Raw genomic sequence first — 27,300 nt, forward strand, 5'->3', positions numbered from 1 at the left:
ATATAGAATGCAACAAGTCAGTTCAAAACAGAACATGAAAATGTCTCATTCAGAAAATGTCTAAACAAGATTTTTTTGATGTCATTGGATCTTCTTCTCCCTCCCTTGTCCCTTCCTTGGTTTGGTGAAATGACAGGATTTTGCAAAGCATTTTGATTTCAGTAGAACAGTATTTTATGACAGAAAAAGGGTTCCATGGAAGTTTTTCTTAGCAGCTCTACTCAACACCTCAAAAGCTGTTTTAAGAGGATGCTTAGGCGAGCAAAATCTCTAATTCCAGCCTTCTAACCAACACACCTTAAGCACTAAGGAATCCAATGTTCCTTAGCCTTTCAACTTCTGATAACTGGGATAACCCTGATAACAGGTTGGCATCTTTTAGGTAAATGTACCAGCCTGCTACAGGCTCATAACAACACAGTATTGAAGTGTTCCACTTACATCTTGCTGTGCAAGACTCATATTGCCAAGATTAATTTCCTGCATCCGAAGCAATAAACCGATCAGTGATAACGATTACGGTACGCAGCAGTTTGATTCTCTGCCTATCTATTATCTAGCGTAGGCCTGATCCTCCTCTCTTTTATATTGGTGGGAAGGGATGCCACCTGATTAACAACAGTGTATTTGGTAGGAGAATTGGGCCCTGCTTGCCTGTCCATATCAGTGATACTAACTAAACTCCTGGCTTTGAGCCACACACAGCTCTATACATAATAAGTAGTAATAAGAGACCTAATCCTGTAGTGCGTAGTCAGGACCTAACTAATAACAAACCTTTGTTGACTCCAATAGAAGTTTTTTCACATGCAGAGACTGAAAAAGGACTGCACGATTTGTCCTGATAAAGCCTGAATAAGGACTTTAATCTACATAAGCCTCATCATTGTCGTCATCACTTAAAAGTAGTAAATAATTAAGGCAAACTACTTTTAGGTAGAAAACATAACCCTGAGAATTATTCTTTCCCTGGGAATATATTTGATATAGTTTTACAGAATTTCGAATGCACATTTTCCGTTCCACAAGGCAGCCGATATACTCATAAAATGGCCAGGTGTGTGACAAAGCTGAGATAGGCCAATGGTAGCTTTGCTACAGCCTGAGGTACTCACAACGTGGGCATCTTGAGCTGCCCAGAAACCAGCATCTTTTGGTGGCCTGTTCAGAGATGTTGCCAAACAGCAACTTCCCTTGTTTTAATTTTTTCATCACCAAACATATCAATTTGATTATTGTGAGGCTTCAAAATTAAGCCAATCCCCATTACTTTTGATTCTCATAATTCCCTGTATTTTTCTCTGCTAGCTAACCTATGGAAGGTGGAGATAAAAGGGTTAGGTTCAATCTAGGAGTAAGTGAGTTAAGGTCCCATTGGTTTTTCACATTTAGGCCATGGAGAGAATTTAATCCTGTGACAAGTACCTTACAGAAGCATTAAATCTTGTGTTCAACACACTATAATCAATAAATGTGATATTAGAAATGGTCAAAAAAATTCCATTGAAATGTATTTTGGGGGGAAAATGGCTTCTTGAGTAAATGGAAATATTTGCAGAAAAAAATCAGCTTTTGTCAAAAAATTTTGGATTTTAGTTTTTAAATAAGAATGTTCAAAGTCTGATTTTTTTTAATGCAAACCCAAAATATTTTCCAAGAAAAATGTGCACGAAAAGAAAAAAAAAATATATATATATATATATACATATATATATATTTGTATTGAAAGTTTTTGCAAGAAAAAATTATCATTTCCCGACCTCCTCTATATGAAATTATCTGGGCTCTGAGTTACTGCAGAGAATTATTTCCCGGGTGTCTAGCTGGTGGGTCTTGCCCACATGCTCAGGGTCTAACTGATCACCATATTTGGGGTTGGGAAGGAATTTTCCCGTGGGTCAAATTGGCAGAGACCCTGAGGTGTTTTTTTTTTCCCTTTCTCAGCAGCATGGGGCATGGGTCATTTGAAGGTTTAAACTATTGTAAATGGTAGATTCTCTGTAACTTGAAGTCTTTAAATCATGATTTGGGGATTTCACTAACTCAGCCAGAGGTTATGGGTCTGTTACAGGGGTGGGTGGGTGAGGTTCTGTGGCCTGCAATGTGCAGGAGGTCAGACTAGATGATCATGATGGTCCTTTCTGACCTTAAAGTATATGAATTTATCTCAGTCTGTGGAGTCTCATCCATTTATCATGGATAGCAATCAAGCACTTGGAAAGCATATTGTGGGTTGCACTTGATTTCCCAATATCTTAATTTGAGCTGACAAATATGAGAGATAGAAGAAACTACCGAGATATAGCCAAAGCCTGGAGTCACTGTCTGACATTTCATTGTAAAGGCCAGCCAAGAAAATAAGACAATGGAGAATGTGGTGAGCTGATCTCTGTGATCTGCAAAGTCCCCAGCCGTGCCCTCTAGCCCTAGTTCTGATAGAGTCTGAATGTAAAGGACAATCCCAGCTTTCATGTAAAAAAAGAAATCTCTAGCCCTTTTCTTGCAAAGGCTCCTTTGAAAATACAAACTGATGTCCAGTCCCTAAAGATTAACGTTTTCTGCTTTGTTAACTCCCCCATTCCCTCTAGCCACAAGGGCTGGATTTTCAGACCTACTGAAATCCGTCACCATGTGTTCTTGGAGGGAGAACAGACCAGTTAGTGGTTTTGGTATGCAGTGCTTCGGAGGCTCTGACTTCACTGCCAAAAGAGGTGAGGTATTACCATGGGATAAATAATGCGTGCTAGCTCTCTGCTGTAAAATGCTAGTGGAGATTAGGCGCCTGTAGTTTTACCATAAGGTTAACTAGGCAACGTCAACCATGGGTGAACATATAGTATTGCGTTTGCTGAGCTATATCATGGCAAAAATTACAAGTGCTTTATCTCCACTAGGATTTTAGCAAGAGAGCTAATGTGCATTCGTTATCCCGTGGTCAAAAACATGCCTTTTTTGGCAGTGACGATATAACCACAGCCTGCCTTTTATGGGGCTAGAACCTCCGCCAGATTTCTCTTAGCTTGATGCTGCAGCGAAGCCAGTGTGGCCTCTTAGATACAGCCTAATAGCATGAGAAGTAGCTTGGCATTGTGTAGTAAACGTGGGGCTGAAAGCAAGGGACTCCTGCATTCTAATCCTAGCTCTGACACAGTTTCTTTAGTCAAAAATCAGACTATTTTAACTATACGATATAATGAGAGTGGTACGACCTTCCTAGTGGATGTAGTTATACTGGTACAGGTGCCATTATATTGGTATAACTGTGACTACACCAGGGGTTGTACTAGTTTAATGATCACAACCCTCTCTGAAATGGTTATACTAGTAAAAAACTGTGCATAGACCAGGCCTTAGTCAAGTCACTTAACCTTTCTGCCATTGTCTACCCTTCTGCAAAGTTGGCAGAGTACCTAGCTCCTGGGAGCTGGGAAGGGCCAGTGTGACGATTCAGCACTAAATGTTTGTAAACCATTGCTCTATCTGTTCTACAAATGAAAAGAATGGCAGGTATATATGGGGTCAGGACTGAATCCCCACAGGTGAATCACCTCGAGTCCTAGAGGATGATGAATACAGGCAACAGCTCAATTCTGAGCAGAGGGAGTTGTACAGCACTTACATGAACTCCCTTCTCCTGGTCATACGGGGAACTCTCTATGAACATCGTAACCAGGATTCCCTACTTTTTCCCCTGAGCAAGAATATGAAGACAATTATTAACCTTAAGGCACTCCTCCTCTGAGAAACCCTTGGGAACTGGTGTTCTATTGAAATCTCAGGACCCTCAGGTGCCTTTGTGCTGGCCTACCTCTCCTGCAAATGGCCTCATAATGGAAGGTTGATCTTTCCCCGGGATTAATATATTGCTGTGCCAGCATCCCTGGCCTTCTGGGGCTTGCACAATATTAAAGGTTCCATTTTATTTTGTTTCAGGGTTTGTTTGTTTTTTTGCTGACTCAGACTCTCCATGCAAGAGCACAATCTGAAAAGTTAGATCTGTTGCTGCTGCATTTCTGTTCCCTCTCACACAAATATCTGTGCACATAAATTACTGCAGAGCTTCAAACAGCAGGCCCAGGCTTTTAAACTATCACCAGTGTATTTATGAATCAGAGTATCAGAGTACAAACTGGCTGTATTTACACAAAGCAGTTATTTTAAGCAACTTCTTTCTGTAGCGCTCTCTAAGGCAACTTCTAAATGAAGTGGTTCCTAATGGCTGCCACTCTTTCTTTACGCAGTTCTGGTTTGTGCTGGGCAAGCTCAAAATGGAAAAAATTGTGATGCAAAGAAAATCTGGAGAAGTTTCACCCAAAAGCCCCTTCTTTCTTTTACAACACTCTGAACTGATACCAAGCATTTTAGTTTCTACAGCTAGTGTGGGTGCTGCAAATTAACTAATTAACATTGCAGGAAAAAAATCCATTTTGGGTTGACCCAAAATAATTTTTTTGTTAATTATTTTTTGGTTCAATGACCAAACTGAAAATTCAGTCAGCTCTTTGCTAAGTAGTTTTGTCTTTGCTATATGCAAAATAATTTACTGAATATCTAAAGCTTGATTCCTTCATTGAACAATAGGCACAGGTAAAGATTTTCTTAAACAATATGCTAAGGATAGTTTAGTTATATTTTAAACTTTCTTGTCCAGAATACTCAATGGATGTGGTATTGGAACCTAACTAAGCTAACTCCCATTAAAGTCAATGGTAAGGTTCCCATTGACTTCACTGGGAGTTCTATCAGGTTTTTGATGACTTACATCAGTGACCAGATTATATCCTCATGTACATCTGACTCCATAGTCTGGCCAGACCACTGTTTTTAAAAATTCATCAGAAAAGGTTGCCATAAGCCTCATATGAATGATGAAATGGCTTTTGCCATCCGTTTGCAGATACTTTACTATCCCATGTTGCTAGATTCGGGGTTTTTTTTCCATCTGTTTAACAAAAGGCTAAACTTAGGCTATGTCTACACTGCAATTAAACTCCCATGTCTGGCCTGTATTAGCTGACTCACGCTTGCAGGGCTTGGGCTAAGGGGCTGTTTATTTGCAGAGTAGACATTCATGTATGGGCTGGAGCCAGGGCTCTGGGACGCTGTGCAGGGGGCTGTCCCAGAGCTTGGGCTCCAGTCCAAGCCCCCACATCCAGTGGTGAGCTGGAGCTGGTTCGCACCGGTTCGCACGAACCAGTTGTTAAATTTTGAAGCTGGTTTAGAACCAGTTGTTAAAGGGGTGGGCAAACTCTGGCCCACGGGCCACATCCGGCCCGCAGGACTGTCCTATCCGGCCCACTTGAGCTCTCAGCTAAGGAGGCTCCCCTGAAAATCCCTTTTTAAATTTTTACTCACCCGATGGCGCTCTGGGTCTTCGGTGGCACTTCGGCAGTGGGTCTTTAACTCGCTCCGGGTCTTCGGCGGCACTTCGAAGGCGGGTCCTTCAGTGTCGCCGAAGACCTGGAGTGAGTGAAGGAACTGGTTCTTCAGCTTTTGGCAGCTCATCACTGCCCACATCTATATTGCAATTAAACAGCCCCTTAGCCTGAGTACCTTAGCCCGAGTCAGCTTACATGGGCTGGCCATAGGTGTTTAATTGCAGTGTAGACATACCCTTAGGTACCCATCATTATTGTATTTGAGTGCCTCATTATCTTATGTTTTACTTCACAATGCCTCTGTGACTTAGTACTATTCTCCCCATTTTACAGCTGGGGACCAGAAACGCAGAGAGTGGTAAGTGACTTACCCACGATCATAAGGAAGTCTGAGGCAGAATAGGGAAAGTGGGGTTCAATACGTGTGTTCTAGGCTACTGCCCTAACATCATTCCTCTCTATCCTGGAATGCTGAGAGCAACGATTTTGCTGTGGTTAATTTTAGCTTCGCTTTGTGCTTACAGGAAGATGTCATCGAAAATGGTACAATAGCTTACGAAAACTGGGTTGTGCCAGGAAGTCCTGTTTACAGGCAGTTTTGGTTCTATGATGTGCAAAATCCTCTGGAAGTGATGAACAATGGATCACGGCCAATACTCAAGCAAATTGGACCTTACACATACAGGTAGGCAAACGCTTTCAAAATATGCTATATGCCATATTAGGACTATTGTAAAAGTTACTGAAAGTTCTTCTGAATGAGACACTGTCCATGAGAAAGAGCTACAGACATAACAGGTATGCCTTAAAATCTGCATACACCCATTGCACACACAACCACATTACATTCATGTGCACAAATTGGGTAAAGGCACATATAAATAAGAGGTGAAATGCAAATTAATATGATTTTTATGTGGGAAAGCTTGCTTGATGCCCTGATCTAGCCTGGGATTAGGCATGCTGGATCAAGGCCTGAAAGCATTTGGGGATTTATAGGCATGACAGGGGAACCCACATTTTGTGGATGTACCTGTTGTAGTATTACCAACACCAAGCATATCCAGACTAGGGACCACTAAAATCATGAGGTTGGCTTAAAAACCATAAAAAATTTAAAAAATAATTAATGTTGCATTGTTTTGATTTGTCTCCTGGTTTGTGAATCTTTAGAGGTCCCATTTCCATGCTTTTCTCTGCAACTGTCAGGGCTAGAAGCTTTCTTTAAAAAAAAAAAAAAAGACCACTGGAATTCTCACATCTTCATATAACTCCGGGACATAATGCTTTAAGAAAAGCATCAATTATGGTGAGATTCACAATAAAGTTGAGAGAAAGTTGGCAACGCTGTTGTGTCTGTAGCTAAAATGTTGGCCCTGAAGCTTCACAAGTACTGTTAATGTAGTCTGCAAAACTTAAACCACCAAAATATTCCTTTTCCCAAGTTTGTTTACCAAGGCCCAAATTCAGCAGCTCATTCCTATTCAGCAAAGCATGTAAGTACATAATTAACTTTAGTAAGGTGACCAGATGTCCTGATTTTATAGGGACAGTCCCGATTTTGGGGACTTTTTCTTATATAGGCATCCTATTACCCCCCACCCCCATATCGATTTTTCACACTTGCCCTCTGGTCACCCTAAACTTTAGTCATGTCGTTATGTCCAATTCACTACAGGCGACAGGCCTCTTCCACCTCAGTGTCTTCTGGGGACACACTCTCCCTCCTACATAATGGCCTAGGAAAACAAATTATAATAGCTTCTACTGACCTCCCTGAACACATGAGAGAGGTTTATCCAATCAGAGAACCTGAACAGTGTATGATATGATGAACTCCAACTAATTCAGATCAAAACTTGAAGAGCTGCATAATAATATTTGTTGCCATCCAAATAGTGTGTGTGTGGCGGGGGACTATCTAATCATGCATTGAGGAAATTACTGAAGAGGCAAAAATGGTATTCACAGGAACCATGGTATTTTCACAGATACTCCTGGAATTCTAAGACTGTATATACAGTGCAGCTGGGGTGTCTGAGCGCAGCACATGTAGGTATACCCAAGCTAGCTTAAATCTAGTTAGCACAGATGCCAATAGCAGTGAAACTAGGACAGCATGGGCTTCAGTGAGAGGTGTACAAGCCCACCTGGGACTATGGGTGCTTACTTAGGCTTCTAGTCCACAACGAAACCAGCGCTGCCATGTCTTCTCTACTATTGGTACCTGAGCTACCAAGATTAAAGACAGCATTGGTATATCTATACATGCTGCTATCACACGTCTGGCTGCGGTGCAGGTGTTCCCCAAAAGGGACATCTTTACAATCTTTTCACTATTACAGTTAGAGCAAGTTAGAAAATGGCGCAAATTTTCCTTGAGAAAGTTTTGAAATTCCTCAGGAAAACTTTTCAGCAACTTTTCAAACAAGAGAAACCAGCTCTAGTCAGGTCCAGTAAGCCTTCTGGCTCTAAAATCAACGTTAAACTATGCTTGGGTTTTGTTTTTCTTTTTTGTATTTTAAGGATGCGATATTTACCCAAAGAAAATATCACTCAACATCCTGACTACACCGTGTCCTATATGCTGCCAAATGTTGTTCGCTTTGAGCCTGATATGTCAGTTGGGCCAGAAAACGACACCTTTACATGCATCAATCTTGCTGTTGTTGTAAGTAAAGAAAGGAAACAATAATATCCCATCTTGGGTATTGAAGGATTAAGGGCAAAAGGAGAGAATTTACAGCTCATAACAAAACTGCTCCATTGTCCTAAAACACAGGAGGCTCGATTCTTTGTACCACTCTGGCAGTGTAAAAGCAGCTTGAAAGTGGGCATGTATTACATGTAATTTAAGGCTCCTTTACATTCTTGATGTACCGTGCTCTTAGTGTCAATGCAAGTCAGGCCCAGGGATTGATTAGTGTCAACAAAACACAAAGCCAGCAGCAAAACTTTTCAGGTGGGATTTATTCACAAAGGGTAAGAGGAGTTTATTGGCCAGTTTTAATGTGAAACTAAACTGATTATCTTGGAGACTGGAGCTCTCTCTCTATCCAAAATACAGTTCAAGCAGTGCATTGCGGGTGTTACCTCCTGTTCTGGCAGTCTCCTCAACCCTGCTCTGGAGGGAGAGGCTGGAACAAATCCCATGCTCATTCTATACTTGGCCTCCCTACTACAATTAGTGTCAATGTGGTAATGTCCCCTGAGCCATCCAATCCCGTTGAGATCACAGTCCTTTTAAGAAAAAGCACATTGCCCAAGAAGCCTAGGACCTGATCTGTAAAGTGGTACTCTACTTGTTTCTGTCCGCCTGAATTATTTGTGTATTTTCATATGATTAGAACATTCGGCTTTGACTGAAGCTATAAATGCATTTTCGTATTGGCTCTTGACTTTGTTCCTGAATTATCTTGAGTTAAGACAAATAATTTGCATTATTATCTTGTCTCCAGATTTTAAGCAGAACTCCTTTAAAACTGGTTTCATAGTAGCAGCCGTGTTAGTCTGTGTTCGCAAAAAGAAAAGGAGTACTTGTGGTACCTTAGAGACTAACAAATTTATTAGAGCATAAGCTTCCGTGAGCTACAGCTCACTTCATTGGATGCATCCAATGAAGTGAGCTGTAGCTCACGAAAGCTTATGCTCTAATAAATTTGTTAGTCTCTAAGGTGCCACAAGTACTCCTTTTCCTTTAAAACTGATGCTATGAAACGGCCCCTTATTAAAACAACTACCATTTATTAATTATTATTATTATTATTATTATTACAAACACTAGTATGCTTGATGCTGTGCAATTCAGAGAGGAAGAATCAGGAGTCAAATGATAGTCCTGTAGCTAAGGCACTGGACTGGCACTGTCAAGATGTGGGTTTAATTTCCAGCTTTTCTACAGACTGTCTATGACCTGCGCTTGATTTCTCTGTGCTTCAGTTCCCCATCTGTACAATGAGATAACAACACTCTGTTTCCCCCACCCATCGTCTTATCTATCCAAGCTACTATGGACTCTCTGGCTATGTCTTTATACAGCACTTTAAAAAAGCGGCCTTCATGCTGTTTGGTACCTTGAGGAGCTCCTGTAATAATAATGCTAGTAGCAGCATGGTTACATTCTGCATTTGAAAATGTTTGAATTTCAATGTTTATTGACCAAAAGGAGACAATATTTGGGTGTGTATGACAAATTTGTGTTTTTTTTAAAAACAGCTCTAATTCCAAACTAAATAAACGTAGCTCCTTTCAATTGAGAGCATCCAGGTGCTTTAGCAATGTTAATCAAGGCTAATATTTTTGAACGTGTATGCACAAAGTTAAGCACCTAAATTCATATCAAGGCCCTAATTCCACAAAGCATATGCTAACTTGAAAGCTCTACCCAGTCCCGAACCCTCTGTGCACCCGTCCCACCCGCTTTCTTGCAATGTGGGAGCAGTGATCTGAACAGCTTGCTCTTATGCCTCATGTCTTAACTTGAGCTCTGCACAGGCTATGCAGAGGGCTAGGGAAATGTCTCCTTATATCGCCTTACTCCACTTCACAGCCTCATTAGTCCCAGTCCAAATCTGTCCCCCAGTACACATATATAAGTGATAATAATGAATACATCTTCTTTGGCACTGAATGTGTCTGCCAGATTATACTAACTGTTGGTACTATTATTATTGCAGGCTGCACCTGCCATGTATCAAAACTCTTTTGTACAGATATTACTAAATACATGGATCAAGTCATCTAAATCGTTCATGCTACAAACCAGAAGTGTGAAAGAAATTCTTTGGGGCTATGAAGACCCATTCTTAAAGAAAGTGCTATTTCCTGTGGAGCAAACAATTGGTGTCTTCTACCCTGTAAGTAAAATCTGTGAGGAGAAACACCCTTAGTGAATGTTCTGTGGAAAGAGACTTGGACACCCTGACAGTGGCAGTTTAGGGAGATAGCACGTAAGGGTAAGTTTGCACTGCCTTTTAAAACCTGCGGCTGTGAGTCTCAGAGACCGGGTCCATAAAATCTAAGCTTGTGGGGCTTGTGCTAGGGTGCTAAAATGTGTAGACATTTGGGCTTGACCTGGAGTTCAGGTTCTGACAACCAGGAAGGGGCCTGGGTTTCAGAGCCCAAGCTGCAGCCAGAGTCTCAATGTCTACACTGCTGTTTGCATCACCATGGTGCAATCCCAATTCAGTAGACCCTTCCTCTGAGATGCACTGCCGGGGGTTTTAAAACGCAGTGTAGACATACCTTAATATGTCCCACTATTCACAGATATTGACATTCTCTCATGGGAAGCAAAAAGAGGAAAGAAATGGCCATAATCAATGGAAGTGACTAGAGAGCATCAACACCATTCCATATGATCCTGATCCTGCAAAAATACCCCCACATGTGGACCCTGCTTCTTTACAGAGTCCCACTGGAGTCGCAGGGACTCTGTGCAAGAGTCCATGTGTGTGTGGACTCTGTTTCAGGAATGGAGTCTCTGATGACGATGGTTTGGAAGTGGGGGCAGAGAGCTTCTCTGCTGTTTTGTTACACCGTGGCACAGTCAAGGATGGGAGGAGAGGGGCAGCGAGGCAGAGTGGCATAGGTCTAAGCCATCCAAACATTTCAAGGATAAGTGTGTAGGTGGCTAGAGTTGGAGAAAGTGTCCTGTCGCTAGAATACCTTTGGGAATTACTATGTATTTGTCTGCTCCTCTACTATGAGAAAGATAGATACCCAGCCAACATGTCAGCAGATAGCAAAATTTGTACTAGCCAGATGGGCTGGTACCCACAGATATGGGAAGAGATCCACCTTCCTAGTCTTTCCTCTAGCACTTAGTTGGGTGGAATCTTTCCCAGATGCTTAGATAATAAGAAATACTTTATACCGTCTCTCCACACTAGTGCACCTATGCACTGGGGCCAGGATCTGACTCTTTAGGCTCCAATTTAGCAAAGCACTTAATTCAAGTGCTTAAACTGAGGCTAGTTAAGTCCCCATGGAATTATTCATGTTTATCAATTTTAGCACATGCTGAAGTGTTTTGCTGAATCAGGTTCTTAGTTTCTGTTTGCTATTAGCGTTAACAAATCGGTGATTTCAAACATCAAAATCTCCATCCCAACCATAACTCCAAAATGTATGAGGACAAAACCCCACACCTGATGTTTGCACAGAGAAGAAAGCATAAAGTCCATAGAGGTTAAGAACATAAAGGACGATTATTCATATATGATCTCACTAAAAGTCCTGAGAGCGGTAAAACTAAACTGTTGTTCTCTGTTCTTGTGTCTTTTACAGTATAATGGCACATCTGATGGACAGTACAGAGTCTTTAATGGGAAAGATGACATAAGCAAAACTGCAATAATTCAATCCTATAAAAACAAAAGGTACCATAAGTACTGTTTATAAGAGAAATGTGCATATTCTTTATGCGTGACTCTATAAAAGACATTACAGGCTTGATTCAGAGCCCATTGTACTCATTGGAAAGACTCTCATTTACTTCAATGAATGCTGGATAAGGTCTAGGATCAGTAAAACCATATTCTCTCTTTTACTCCACCATGGCTCCTTTATGGCCTTAATTTCGGGGAGTTATGGATAGTGTAATCTAACGAGTTGCTGCTGTTTTCCCTTGCAAGTGATTGGATCCCATTAATCCCCTTCCCTATTCCACTGGTTTCACAGGATATGATCGAATACAGTTTGGCCAGATAAAAATATCAAAAGAAATTGCCACTGCTTTCTATTCTTGCACCTTCTTCAATGCATTGAACAAGTAACTACTTCATTGTGGAGCCATTAAAGTTAGAAAGTCATAGAAACACTAGACAGTGATCATCATCCATTACAATATAAAACAAACCTGGTAAAGCAAATCGGGGGTGGGGGGGCAGATTAATCTGCTGATCCTTGTGAATTGCCTGCTCTGGAGAAGTCAATTGTAACTATTGTGAATTCTGTCCATGTCCATACATCTAAATACTGCTCTAATGCACTGTCACAGGAGACACAGGAAGATACGGGGCTTTTGTATCTAACAGCAATCTTTATTATTCCTTTGTCCCCAAAATAATATGATCTGTCAGGCCTTCTCACAGAGAGTTACAAGAAGAACAACTAGTGGAAGGATTGTTTAGGTTGTGTGGAAATTTAGAGATTTTCCATTCCATTTGTTTTCATAGATATTGTTTATATTTTTCATCTAGAAAATTTGGTTTTGGTAGTGAATATTTATGAAGCACATGTTTAAGTCCATATAGTCCATGTCACCTGAACTCTGTTTAAGACAAGTCTCTATACACTACCAAATATCCTACCAGAGTTAGGAAACAGGTGGATTCAATAGCATGTAAATAAAAATACTGTTGAAACTTTTGTACCTACACTTCAAAGACTGCCATTTCAGTAAACCGGGATTCTTATTTCCATAAGTGGCCATTGAGCCTTTTGTGCTTTTCTTTTTAACCAGGGAATCTCGTCAGATTTCTTCATTATGTTTCCCTATTTGCAAAGATCAAAATGTGCACTTTTCAGCTTAGATTACATTTATTTCAGATGAAAGGAAACAGCATGCAAAGGAAGAACAAATTCAGAGCCCTTTTCTCCTTACATTTACATCATGAATAGTTACAGTAAAGTCAGTGGAGCTATAATGGTATAACTGAGGTAAGGAATGGTGTCCCTAGCCTCTGTTTGTCAGAGGGTGGAGATGGATGGCAGGAGAGAGATCACTTGATCATTACCTGTTAGGTTCACTACCTCTGGGGCACCTGGCATTGGCCACTGTCGGTAGATAAGATACTGGACTGCATGGACCTTTGGTCTGACCCAGTATGGCCATTCTTATGTTCTTCTTATGAGGAGATTCAGGCCCAAAACCTCTATGAGAAAAGCAAGTGAAGTGGTTAACTCTGTAACATTCTGCAACTGAACTGAAAACCAAAACAACAGCCCCCTGCATCAAGGAGGAGACTTCTCTCTTTTGAAAGCATCCCTGTTCAGTTACATAGGCCGTACTTCAGCAGTGAATGATTGCAACTACATAGCAGGGCCTATGTAGCTAATTAGGTTGAAATAGGTTACATTAAACAATACATGGAATGTGGCATGACCAGAAACTGTTTTTTGTTTTTCGTTAAAGCACTCTTTCCATCTGGGCTGGCCAGTGTGACATGGTCAATGGAACAGGTGAGTCTCTCTCTCTCTCTCTCTCTCTCTCTCTCTCTCTGTTCATAAGAGAATGACCAACTTAGTGAAAGCACTATGGGCCGCAGAAAGTATTTTCCCTTTTAATTGTGTGAACAGTGTAATGCAGCATAGATTTCTTTTTGTGTAATATATGAATACAATCTGAGTCCCAAAATGCTACAAAGAGTTAAGTAATGCACTCACGGAAAACTATACTAGAGAAAATATTATACTACAGATGCTGCAATCTGGTGAGCCTGGGCTTGTGGAAGCCATAGAGAAGGCTGTTGCAATAGTAAAAGTGTTATAGACATGGACAGTAGCGGCAAAGGGGGGGTCTGATGATACAGCGTTACATTGGAGGATATGTGTAATGTTTCTCTCTTTGACGCACTTAGATGAAGGAAGTTCAGATGAAGCCACAAATTCATTTGGTCAAAACAAGTAGCAAGGGTGGACATGGAGGTGTCAAAATGTATGTACAGTTGTGTTATCATTGTCATCGTAAAGGCAATAGCTAAGATTAAAGATAGACCAAGATGACCAAAAGGGAGAAGGTAGATAGGAAGGAGCAGAGGGCCAAGAAATTAATCCAGTGATACTCCACGCTAGCAATAGCACAAGGGGACACAACAAACTTTGAACAGTTTATCTTGCATGTTGTGTGCACCTGCAGTTCTCTTCCCAATAGGTCTGAAGCGAGAGAGTGTGAAAACAAGCAGGTTTATTTGTACTGTACTGTACTAGCTAGAATAGAGCATTCTCCTTACAGTAAAGCACACACAAGTGATTCAGATATGATAACAACTTACTAGTGCTTAAGCTTCTTATGAAGGCTGAGTCAGGAGGAATTGATGCTTCATTGCAGTCTGTCCTAGTGATTATTTGTTAAGCAGTATTCTTAGCTCCTGGGACGTTTCTTCATCTCTTTCGTCTTTGACTTGAACCTTTCCCCCATTCTCAGCCTTTTGTTTTGCTCTTCCTTCCTTGCAATGGTGAAATCAGGCTTGCAGACTGTAGACTATATGCATTTTCTGGTAAATGGATTCAGTGGCTCTGGTGTGGTATAAACTGAAGTTAATCAACCCATGCTTGATGAATAAAAAGGATTTTACATATACATTCATAATGGCTGTTCAAGAGAGATTATGACCTTGGAGAATTAAACAGGACCCTAAAATCCTGTCAACACCTGTGAGAGCTGCTTCTTAGTCAGGTATTGTATCTGAGAGGATATGGAGAATGAGGGAAAGTATTTTGTAGCCAGAGATGGAGCTGAACTGATTGTGTCTGTTCTAATTCTTTTTCTTTGTCCCTTTTATGGTTGTTAATCTGTCCTCATCCTAGAATGAAATGTAACTGTGGTAACTGGTTTAAAGAGGAAGGCTTCCTTGCATTAAACTGTCAAAGGACTCTATATTTGCCTTTTAAATTCCCAGTGCTCTAGCAAAAGAACAAGATTTTTAACAGTAAAATTAGCAGCCTCCAGAGATGACTAGTAGTCACTGTGTGATCCAACTCAGTGTTTAGTGGATATTCAGTTTGTTGTCACAACAAGCACTATGTTCAGGTAGGCCAACTGCAAATCAGAGTTCTGTATGGCAAGAATTCCTCCTTTTCTTTTGGACTTTCATATCACGGGGTGGAGCTGTTTTCCCTTACTAGATAAAATGAAGTGTTTGGATAACTAAATTAAACACCATAGGCAACATTCTCATCCAAGGATTTGAAAGTCAGTCAGGTTTTGCCAAGCCATTTCCTAGGCTGTCAGGATTTAGGAATAGCACACAGACATGTGGCTGGATGGAATCTGGGCTTGTATGAGAAAAGCCCCTGCAGATAACAAAGGTCGAGTGATGGTCTGTAAGAGAATCTCCTTGCTCCTGTCATCTAGGCTGAGGATGCTAAGATACCAGAGAAGCATTTATAACTCTGTGATGGGTGCTGTATAAAACCTAAATAGAAGCTGTTACAGGCTCCAGAGAATGAACTGGTTAGAGGTTTGTTACAGCATCCTGCTGGGCAGGAGCCATCTTCAGAGGGAGGTGGAGGTGGATATTGAGTCAATATGTAGTTAGAAACCCATGTTCAAAAGCCTAGGGCTATGATGTTTATAAGTGCTGAGCATCCATAATTCCAGTTAAGTCAATAGGTTGTTCATCTCTGAAAATCAGTTCTCAACCCTTCTAGCTACGTAAACCCTGGAGCTGAATCTACTAGGCAGCGGGGAGCCAAAATTAGTACTTTTCTGTGCCCCATATCTTCTATGGCACATACCCTCATCTTTGTTAAAGATATTGCCTGCTCGCCACAGACTATATGTGCCAAATTTAAGATTAAAGGACTTATTTAGAGAGGGTTCCAAAATTAGGCCTATAACAGAAAACAAGACTTGGCCACTACCTTGCATAAAACTTTGTGTGCGCAAGCACTAGATTTGTCTTTCTTTGTCCTAAAAGTATGGAAAAGACCACAGCTGAGTGTGGCGTTATCAACGATCTCATGTCATAAAAGTAGAATTGCATTCACGCTCTTATTTTATTTCATCCACAGATGGTGCATCATTTCCTCCTTTTGTAAAGAAGGACCAGATCCTGCGCTTCTTTTCCTCCGATATTTGCAGGTAGGACACTTGGAGATATCCATATTGTGCTCATATTCCTATGTGTGTTCACCAAAAATCATGTTCTTTGAAAAACTATTTAAGACAGTTGCTGAAATTGCTCTGCTTGGTCTCGGGTCATTGAAGCAACTCAATAAACAAACCTTTGGCTTTAACCATATGAATTTGCTGTGTTCATGATTGGCTACTTAAAGCCTGATTCTGCCACCCTTAGTTGTACTAAGCAGTGAGTAGTTGCAATGCCTCTTAATCTCTGATCCTTTGCACTGGTGTAATTCAGGAGTAACTCCACTGAAGATCATAGAGTTACAGTGGTAGACGTGAATGGAGACTCAGGCCCATTGACTATTCATACAAGTAGTACTCAGTATTAGGGTTGCAGAACTTGACCTGTAGGCTGCATTTACATGACAAGCAGCAGCCATGGCAGTGAGTCTCAGAGCCCGGGTCTACAGACTTGGGCTTGCGCTACAGTGCTAAAAATAGCAGTGTTCGACACTTAGGCTCAGGCTGGAGCTCAGGCTTAGAAATCCACCACCCTCAGTGTCGGAGCCCAAGCTTCAGCTCAAAAGGTCTACACAGCTATTTTTAGTGCCATAGCATGAGTCCTATGAGCCAATCTACAGACCCAACCTCTGAGACTCACTGCCACAGGTAGGGCTGGCACGAGGTATTTAAGCATTATTTTGAGGGCTTATGTGGAGCTTAACTGATGCACAGGCCAGCTGTAGAGGCATGTATTTCATCCTTCATAGCTAAATACACCAAACTGCTTTCTCTCAGAATATGACACGTATTACCCAAAATAAATAAACACATAATAAAAAATTAATAAATCTCCTTGCAGTTTTTCTTTTCAGTCTGTCTTTTCTGCTATTGCCATACAATGTCCCTGAATACTCCAGTGGGATAGTTACAAACACTGCTCAATAGATTTAAAGGGAACGGAAGTGTAATTCTTCCAGGAGGTACATTTGCAGGCTCAACTTTGATTTTCAGTGGCGGGAATGAGCTTTTTCGTCTTTAAAATGCATAATTTATTTTAAAAGTTGTATTAAAAAGGATCAAGGTTTATAAATCAAATTCTTATCATGGAGCAGCCTGGACCCCAAAACTGAAATATGCCAATGACAGCAAAAGACTTTTCATGTACCTGGTGAAGAAGAGAGAAACTGTTTCTTCATTCAGGCAGTTGGATGCAGACAGACCTTGTTTGGTTCTTTAGTTCTCAGATCAAGTAATCATAGTCGCTTCTTTCTAGTAGTACCACACAGGGTCTCCCTAAATTCTGACCTAGTCTCAGCAGTCAGGGAAGGCAATGTTTGACATAATATAGGACACGGCAACACTCAAAATACTGCTTTCTTCTAACAGCTTGTCTACACTAGAATGTTTTGCCGCTGTAACTACACCAGTAACACCTTCCCCCACCCCAAGCATGGATGCAGCTATATCAGTATAAAAGGGTTTATATCAGTATATCTTATTCCAGTTTGCCAAATGAAATAAGTTCTACAAGTATAAGATACCTTTAAAAAAATCACACCTCTGACATAGTAATACCATTAAAACTTCTCTAGTATATAGCCAGGCAGAAACCACTCTGAAAGACTTAAAACATTCCAACACCACAGGCACTGTAGATCTTTGCTGGGGGAGGAGTTGTTTCTACATTTACACTTAACTGTATATTTTTGTCTATGTTTCTGTACTTTATATAATAGAATAATAGAACCATGGGGCTAGAAGAGACTGCAAAGGTCATCTAGTCTAATACCCTGCCTAGAGGGTTGTATCGAAACCATCCAAGATAGCTGGCTATCCAGCCTCTTTTTGAAAACCTCCGGTGAAGGAGGTTCCATGACTTCCCTCAGCAATTTGTTCCATTGTCCTATTGTTCTTACAGTTAGGAAGTTTTTCTTGAGATTTATAAAGTCACCACTACCTGTGTCTCTTTTTTGGAAATGTCATGTACTCTTGTTCATTGTCTGGGCAGTTCCGCAAACTGCTAATCCAGGGCTAAGGGAGCCTGGAATTATCTGAGCAGCTGCCAAGAGCACTTTATCATTCAAAAAACGAGAAAGGTAGGGCATCTTTATAATGCATCAGACATGAATGTGTACTAGCAACCAAAACACCTGTAAATACAATATAAACTAGAGACAAATGAAACATTTCTCTTTTATATTCAGATCTATCTATGGCATATTTGACAGTGAGCAGATTGTGAAGGAAATCCCCCTGTATCGTTTTACAGTTCCTCGTGCAGCATTTGCATCTCCACTCGAAACTCCAGAAAATAAATGCTTCTGCACAGAAGAGGTTCAATCAAAGAATTGCACAGTATCTGGAGTCTTGGACATTAGCGCCTGCAAAGAAGGTAGAGTAGTAAAATGTCACTAATCCAAACAAGCCATTTGGCCTGGGGAAAAGGATGGTTCTGTAGTTAAGGTACTAGACTGGGATTCAAGATTGTTGACTCTGCCACAGATTTCCTGTGTGATCCTGGGCAAATAACTTAATCTCTCTGAAACATCTATTCCTTAATTTGAATACTTCTTTACCTTCATGAGATGTTGTGAAGATAAATTTATGAATGCTTCAGAGCTGCTCAGAGACTGTGGTGATGGAGCTATATATCTAGCTTTGTGATGGTTCAAATGCAAGAAATAAAAATATGAGAGATGCATAAGGAAGAGCGAGAGAGATGGAAGTTTCAATATCATTTACACATTCAGGGCTAAATTATCCCTTTTCTCTGTGGGGGGGAAGAATAAAAGGAGCTTCATCCACTGCATAAAAGCTTTGAACATTCATAGTTCCTGTGTTCATGAAATCTCATATACATGGTTTGATAACTATATGTGCATATATAGGATGAGAGCAGCAGCTGTTTTAACTCAATGTAGTTCCATTGGAGTAAATTTACAGCTGGGAATTTGGCCCATATGCTGTAATTTTAATAGCAATTAATTTTACTCATGCAAATTATCTACATACCAATAGGATGGTAGACACTACAGAATCTCTCTCTGCTTTAGGTTTAGTAAATCTTCACAATGAATGTGTATATTTGTGTGCATATCATAGATATTTATTTATATATAAATAAATAAAATGTCCTCAGGTGAGGTTCTTCAATAAGAGAAACCAATTAAGACTTGACTTTCCAATTTTGCTTGTCTTTTTATAATAGGAAAACCTGTGTATATTTCACTTCCCCATTTTCTGTATGCAAGTGAAGATGTGTCCGAGAATATTGAAGGATTGAGTGCAAATAAGGATGAACATGAGACCTTTTTAGATATAGAACCTGTAAGCCAACATTTATAGTATTTGTTTCTTGATAACCATGCACAGTATTGCTTTCCAGTGTAGTTATAATACTGATTCATTTTAGATATGATCAGAGGAGTCCATATCTTGGTATTTGGGTTCTGCAGAACCCCATCAAATCTTATTCTGACCTCCAAAGTTTCGCAGCTCACATAAAAGTGTTAATTTTGACTCATCTCTATAGTTGACAGATTGGGGTCAGTTTGGTTTGGCAAAATCTCAGTCAGATTTTGGTTTTTACAAAGAGTCCATTTTCTTCGGATCATCAACATTCGGAGAGATTTGGTTCCAAGAGTCGGGTTTTGCACACTCTCCCTGAAAAAAGGATACTTGAAGATGCTCTCGGAATAAATTAAAGTTACACAGATCATGCTTTTTAAACACTTGCTACTTGCTATTCTAAATTGCCAAATTGTCTTTCTTCCAGCACAAAATACAAACATTTCTTCACAATACTGTTCAACTTCTCAGTCTACATGAAACAACTCAACTGTAAATCATAAACAGATATGTAGAGCAGCATAGGATCAGATGACCTTTTTTAGGTAACCATATGCCATATGTAGCACCACATAGTATGACAGTTTGGTGACCACAATCTTTGCTATGAATTATGGTGTCAAATACGATCTTTGTCTTGTTCTGTGATCGCTGTTCTATGTACGTATAATGTACAATGATGAAAGTGGCGTCCATGTGGTCTTATAGATGTATGCCATACATTTCAAAATTTCATCCATGGTGGGTGAAAAATCTATTGAGGCCTCATTTTCAACTGATGTAAATCAGTGTAACGCCACTGAAGTCAATGAGATTACTCTACTTTGCACCAGCTAAGGATCTGGCCCAAGATTGTGTTTAAGCCCAAGTTTTTATATTCCGCTCTAAGTTATCCCTTACAGAGCTCATCTATTTTTGTTGTGTTTTAAACATGTTTTGATTTTGTTGGTTTCATTAAGTAGTAAACCTCATCTAAATTATACTCACAGTTTAATTAAGTTGATCAAGTAATTGCAGTACAGCCTGTTCTGCCTTCCAAGTGAATGACTGTAACAATGAAGCCTCTCGTTTATCTGATTCCATAGTACATTTGATTGTCACACTGTGCAACTGTGATAAATCCCTAAATAAACATTGTTGTTGAACATCTGATTTTAATCAGCTTCAATTTTCCCTCCACTTGGGTCCTAATCCCGCAAAGCATGTGCTTAACTTTAAGCATGTGAGCAGTCCCATTGAATTATTTAAATCCAGTTATTCAAATTCTTCCAATTAAACACTTTTTATACTGCATTGGAGCCTGGCTGAATCATTGAAAAAACAAGTTAAAGTGGGGGAAAACTGAACAGATAATATCAAAACATTTAACCTTTAAGATGAAGTTTAAGATTAACCTATGTGTCTGAGAAAGTAGTTGTGAATCTCATGCATCTTCCTAAGGTACAGATGTTCACAAAAACAATCTCTGCAATTGTTATTAATTAGAGGTGGTCAAAAAATGGAAATTCCACCCTATGGAAAATCTGAGACTTCAAAATTTGTTTTGACCTGAATCAGGATGGAAAGTTGAAATCCTGGATTTTTTTCACAAAACAAAATATCTAGAAATATTTAATTTTGAGCTTATACATTATAACATAATGTAATATAACAAACATTAAAATGCTGAAGTCTAAATGAAATATTTAGACTAGAGCTAGTTGGGAATTTTCTGACAAAATGTTTTTTTGGTTGGGATTGAAACTTTCCATGGCAATGTATTCATTTCTCAGGTTCAGGATGGGATTTCTGGGGAGTGAATGTGAGACCAGAGTAGTCAATAGCATGGTGGTCAGAATACTCCCCTAGGTTGTGGGAGATGCAGTTTCAAGTCCTTGGTACAAATCAGACAAAGCAGGGACTTGAACGTGGGTCTCCCACGTCCATGGTGAACGCCCTGAGCACAGGTCTAGGGGCTATCCTGGGGGCAAAGAGCCTCTCTCTCTCTCTCTCTCTTTTTTGTTTTGTTTGTTTGGTTTTTGGTTTTGGGTATAAAATTTGAGTGGTATTATTTTCATTTTGATGAAGACTGAGAGAAATTTCAAAAACCTCAGTTTTCACGAAATGGAATTCTTGTTTTCTGGCCAGCCCTAGTTTTCACCTTATCAGAATGAAACATTTTGTCTTTATCGAAACAAAACATTTCAATTATTTCCTGCCAAAAATTTTGATGAAATTGATATATTCCTGCAAAGTATTTTGAATTAATCAAATCAGCATTTTCTGATGGAAAATGGCTCTAGTATTAATTTACAACCTTTCTAGTCGTCTCAATAAAGACACAAGAACAGAATGGGTATGAAGAATGAAATGACCCTTTGACCCCTTGAGGTAATCCCAATGGTAAACAAGTTCATGAACAGTGTTAATTCAAGTTTCTCTGATGTACCTATTCCAGACTTAAGCTTGTAGTGTCCACTATCACGAGCATTAAATTCATTGTGGTTGTTTTATTTATTTTGTTTTATTTTGTGTTTTCTCCTTTTCTACCTTTCTGGCTTTAGACCACAGGGTTTACGTTACGATTTGCCAAAAAGCTGCAAATAAATTTACTGGTCAAGCCAGCACCAAAAATCGAGTAAGTGTTTTCTCTGTGTTTTGTTTCTAAAACATAGGTACAATATATTGTTTGTTAGCCCTTTTGCAATTAGGGTGACTGGCTCTACAAAAATGCTTGGTACGGTTTCAATAAATATAACCTAAATATTAAATATACATTTCATAATGACAGTATTATGATAGTGTGTCTCAGTTCTGCAGTATGACATCTATGTGTTTATACTCCTAAACCAACCCATTGAAGATCCCCAGCATTGGGAAAATCCTTGGGTAGAGTAAAGGAATGAAATAGTTCCTATACAGCTCACATCTCAGCAGTTGGCACAGGATACTTGATGAGGGTATCCTTATACCCTAGTGATCTCTGAGTGTTAGAATGTCCCTTGAAAATTGGTGGGGGTAAAGAGAAACAAGGAATAGTTGAGGACTTGTGCCCACAATATTACTATTAATGAAAGCAGTAGTTAATACTTAATCTCAGTGTTCCCTGAGACTTCAGAAGAAGATTCACTTGGTGATTTCCCTTCCATCCCGGGCTCTGAACTTAATCATTGATCAAGCCCAAAGTGAATACGATTTATTTTTATAATTATCATTTAATTATATTACTGGAGACTTAGGGGTCTGCCCTTCAGGATGATACATACTTTGGCCCTGATCCTACAAATGCACTTAAACATGTATGTGCAAAACTTTCAGCATGTGAATAGTCCTATTGATTTCAGTGAGGTTACTCAGGTACTTAAAATTAATCACATGCTTAAGTGTTTTGCTGAATTAAGGCCAGAGTGCTCTGCAACTTGCAAGATCAAGTTCCTAATTCTTTTCCTACACTTCAGTATTTTCTATCACCCAAAGGAAGCTTTTTGAAATAAAATGTTAGAACACTTTCTAACAAGCTTGTAAGTCCATTGCAATCAGAAATAAATGTAAATATAAAAGTTGTGAAATTTTGTAAATAAAATCTTAAATATTTTCCAGTTTGTGAAATTTCAAAATGCCAAAAATTTCAACCTGCTCTGTAACTCATAAAAAGCCCAAATATTTGTGAATGTCATAAATGTTCCATTTTTAATTGAAAAAAATTTGCTGATATTTACATTTTTTTTAAAAAATGTCCTTCAACTCTGACATTTGCACATAGAAGTCAAATTTCAGATTTCTTGGGAATGTCTGGCATGCACAAGGGGCCTGATCTAGTGCCCATTGAGGTCAATGGAAAGACTCTCATTGGCTACAGTGGGCATTGTATCAGGACTTAGATTCATGTCATGAATCTATAAACAATAAATGAGATGAGAAGCAAAAGCAGAATTATATAGTATATGGAGATTGTGAATAATATAATCATTCCAAAACTAGTGCCAATGAAAAAGATAATGGATACCATACTGTGAGACTGTTGATGCAGCACATTGCACAGGAGACACACAGTGTGCTTTCTCAAAGAGACTCTTTACTTTTGTTCTTCATTGTTTTATTTAACTTAATTTAAAACAAAAGTCATTATGACTGAAAACTGTATGGAAAAAATATATACACATGCACTAGTCTTGGAATGATCCCATTATTGTGCATGCATATATACAAATATTTGGGCTAGGTGAGAAATGGATTTCCCATCAGACAAAAATGTTTGATGCTTCAAAATGTTTTCTTATCTTGAAATATGATGAAAAACTGAAATCTCAAACATTTTTGAAAAACAAAAATCCAAAACATTTTTTCATTTGGATCATCCAAAATGGTTTGCTTCAATAATTTCGAAAAATTTCATTTCAGTGTCAACCTTTTTTCTCTTTTCTTTATCTTTATGTTAAATTTAGTAAAATTAAGAAATTATTTGAAATCCCCAAATGGAAACTTTCTGGTTCCATATTGTCAAAATAGGATGTTTCAAAAATCTCAATACTTTTTTTACCAAATTTTTTGAGTCAGCTGTTTTGTTGAACTTGTCACTGTTTGACAAATAGTTTCACTTTCAACAAATACATATTTTTTGATAAAAATGATTTGTTAAAAAGTTCCCAATCAGTGCTAATAAATACACACACGTACTTAATATTTTGAAAGAGACTACTGGTTCCATTCATGGTCCCTATTTTAAGTATAAAGTATACTCTTCAAGCTAGTAGAGTCTTTCTAAATGGAAGAAACCTTTTAAATCTATCCACTGTATGTACACATGCACATAATTATTATTTATATGTGGTGGCAGCCACAGGCCTCAATCAGGGATCAAAACCTTATTGCACTCTAGGTACTGTACATGCATTTCATTTAGAATACAGTCAAAGAGCCACCTCTGACCCCACAAGAGATTGTAATCTAACTATATGATAAAAGAGAATAGAATTGAAAAACAGATTTGGGAAGGGCAAGGTAGGAGAGAAACAATTATGTTATAAACATATAGATGATCATACAGACTATCTATCTAGCTACTTTCTCATACCCAGAGTACTAGATGGAGGATGGTATGCATAATGGCTATAGTCATAGGTGCCCATTCCGTGGGTGCTCCGGGGCTGGAGCACCCACGAAAAAAAACTAGTGGGAGCTCAGCATCCACCAGCGGCAGATGTTTAGTGGCTTGGAGAGGGGACTGGGGGAGGGCAGAGACCAGCAAGCAGCAGGTGGATGGGGCCTCATGGAGAGTGAGGAGTGGGGCAGGGGTGGGTGGAGCAAAGGCAGAGTCTAGGGGGAAGAGTTGGAGTGGGGGCAGGCCTCGGGGCAGAGTGGGGGTGGAGCACCCCTGGGGGAAAAGTAAAAGTTGGCGCCAATGGCTGTAGTTACCTATATACTTTTTACAGAGGAATGCTGTAGTTTGAATTTATTGGAGATTTGCCACCTGAACACATACAAATTGTACTTCCTGTCAATTTCAGCAAAGTGGTAGAGTATAGGGGTATGAGAAATTGCGAGATGGAAATTGTGAATGTGCAGATAATGTGTTGTGGCTGTTTCAATTTTTTATTTCAATATTTGTTGCAGTGCTTTATCAAAACTTACAAGATCCTATATCTTTCCTATTCTTTGGCTGAATGAGGTTAGTATGTTTTCAGTCTATTAAATCATTCTAATTATTTCATCTTTATTAGAAATAATCTAGGAGATTTACCAAAAAATAGTCCGGAGTCAAAGTTTTCAGTCTTGTTTGCCTGAAATTAGTCATCTACAGCTAAAGCCACAAAAGTAGTTAGACACCTAACTTCCACTTTAGATGCCTAAATGCAACAGGAGGGGTCACTGACATCCTCAAAACCCCTACTCAACTGCTGCCTAACACTGTAAGCACCTAAACTCCCTAGCTGCCTGTGTTTCTTTCAGTGAGCATGAGCACAGCTACCTCAGTCTAGGGCCTCAGGTTCTTATTTCATACCTGACCTCAGCAGGTTCATCAAAGTAGGTGCTAACCAACCTGTCTCACTAGTGGGGCCCGATCCAGCAGGCATTTTGAGCGCAAGCCTCCAGCTACACAAAACAGCTGGAGGAGGTGATGGAGGTTGTGGTTAAGGCACTCTCCTTAGATGGGGATACCCTTCTCCCCAAATCCCTTAGAATCATAGAATATTAGAGTTGGAAGAGACCTCAGGAGGTCATCTAGTACAATCCCCTGCTCAAAGAAGGACCAACACCAACACCTTCTCCACATCAGGCAGACAGAAGACTTGAACCCAAGCCTCCCACATCCTTGATGAGTACTCTAATCCCTGGGCTAAAACTTGTTTGCAAGTCAGAAGTTAGGCTTATGCACTTTTCTCCAGCTGAGAATCCCAGTCGGTGACAGGCTCCTAGACTTAGCCCTCTCGCCTAGACTTAGGAGCCTAAGACCCTTAGGGGGAGGGGCTTAAGACCCATTCCTCAGTATTTCCTATTGGCTAGCTCTGGCAGCTTCCTGCTCCTCAAGCCGACTTTTGCAGATCCCATTCTTAGATGCATATCCCTCCATAGGCACTGTGTAGGGAGCCTGGGCACCTAACTCAGGGCTGTGAATTCCACTGGGTGGCAGAGCAACAGTTCGGCACTGCAATGCTGAACATTGCAAGGCCCAAGTACTTTGTGGATCTAGCCCTTAAATCCATGTATATGATAACATTATATGCAATCACACTGTCTATAATGTGCATATGTTCCATGAGAAAGGACTTGCATACTTCAGCTGTTAATGTTCTTGCACTGTTTCAGACGGCGACTATTGATGATGAGAAAGCAGCAATGTTCAGATCGAAAGTGATCTCTCCAATCAAGCTGCTGAACTTGCTGCAGGTGGTGCTGATCATAGTCGGTTGTGTGATGTTCCTAGCATTCACAGTCTCATATTTCATATGCCGATCGAATAAATTAAGTAAGTAGATCTCTGGTGCAGCTTGTGCAGCCCTCTACGGGAGCTTCACTAGAGTAATGACTTCAGTTTAGGGTTGCCAATTTTGGTCGGATGGAGGTTTCATCACATGGCATAATCTTTAATGAAAGGTTAATCTTTAAGCCCTGCCTGGAGACTCCAGGACAACCCTAGAGGATTGGCAACCCTACTGTTACAGCCCCAAGAATTATTCTAAATTCCAATCAACCTTAACACTTATCCTTTCAGTTTCACTTCTGGTGTTTCCTTTTGTAAATTTCCAGCATTTTTCAGTTGACATTTACAAATTCTGCTCCTAGCCCTATTCAACCAAGGTGCTATTGACAGATTGAAATTCATGCAAGATAAGAATTTGGGAATTGGGTGACTCCAAGAGTGATGTCTTGTTTTCAATGAGTCAATGGGGCTTCTGTGACCTGAAAAAAACCATATATGTTGTCCAGAGCTATTCCACAGATCAGAATGGCCTCCCTGGCTGCTCCATTGTCCATCTATCTAGTAGAATGTCAGGTGAAGCCACATAGTTGCAGATCCACATGATCTCCTAGCAGCAAGTCCCTGCTGGAATCCCTAAACCTCCAGTGCACTGCAGTGCAGGCCTCCACTCTAAGCAGAGTGATCAGGGTCCATGGATCTCTTCCATAGGGTTCCCCAATTCTCCCTGATCACCATTCTGCATCAGAACCACATCACTTTCTCTGAGTCTTGGCCCTATGTAGCCATGGAGAATAGGACTGGACATGGTCCTATAATGCACAAAGAGGTACAGTAGAGTAATCCAAATAATGGCAGTGGATTTGATATGAGTTTAGATG

The 27,300-nt window shown here is 39.9% G+C and overlaps 1 protein-coding gene across 14 annotated transcripts in view; it reads left to right on the forward strand.

Annotated features, from left to right (window-relative positions):
- Positions 1-27,300, forward strand: part of CD36 (CD36 molecule) — a 73,704-nt gene that overhangs the window by 42,440 nt on the left and 3,964 nt on the right. For 13 of the 14 annotated variants that reach the window (XM_043497868.1, XM_043497902.1, XM_043497882.1 and 10 more), the window contains 11 exons: positions 5,903-6,063; positions 7,905-8,049; positions 10,055-10,234; positions 11,667-11,758; positions 13,516-13,562; positions 16,116-16,185; positions 18,378-18,565; positions 19,382-19,500; positions 22,065-22,138; positions 25,114-25,168; positions 26,308-26,467. In XM_043497868.1, coding sequence (XP_043353803.1) covers positions 5,903-6,063; positions 7,905-8,049; positions 10,055-10,234; positions 11,667-11,758; positions 13,516-13,562; positions 16,116-16,185; positions 18,378-18,565; positions 19,382-19,500; positions 22,065-22,138; positions 25,114-25,168; positions 26,308-26,467 — 1,291 coding nt within the window. Of the gene's footprint in view, positions 1-5,902; positions 6,064-7,904; positions 8,050-10,054; positions 10,235-11,666; positions 11,759-13,515; positions 13,563-16,115; positions 16,186-18,377; positions 18,566-19,381; positions 19,501-22,064; positions 22,139-25,113; positions 25,169-26,307; positions 26,468-27,300 lie in introns of those variants that run through there. The other variant, XM_038409800.1, reaches the window with a different exon arrangement.

This window comes from Dermochelys coriacea, chromosome 1 (assembly GCF_009764565.3).
Source record: "Dermochelys coriacea isolate rDerCor1 chromosome 1, rDerCor1.pri.v4, whole genome shotgun sequence".
NCBI lineage: Eukaryota > Metazoa > Chordata > Testudines > Dermochelyidae > Dermochelys > Dermochelys coriacea.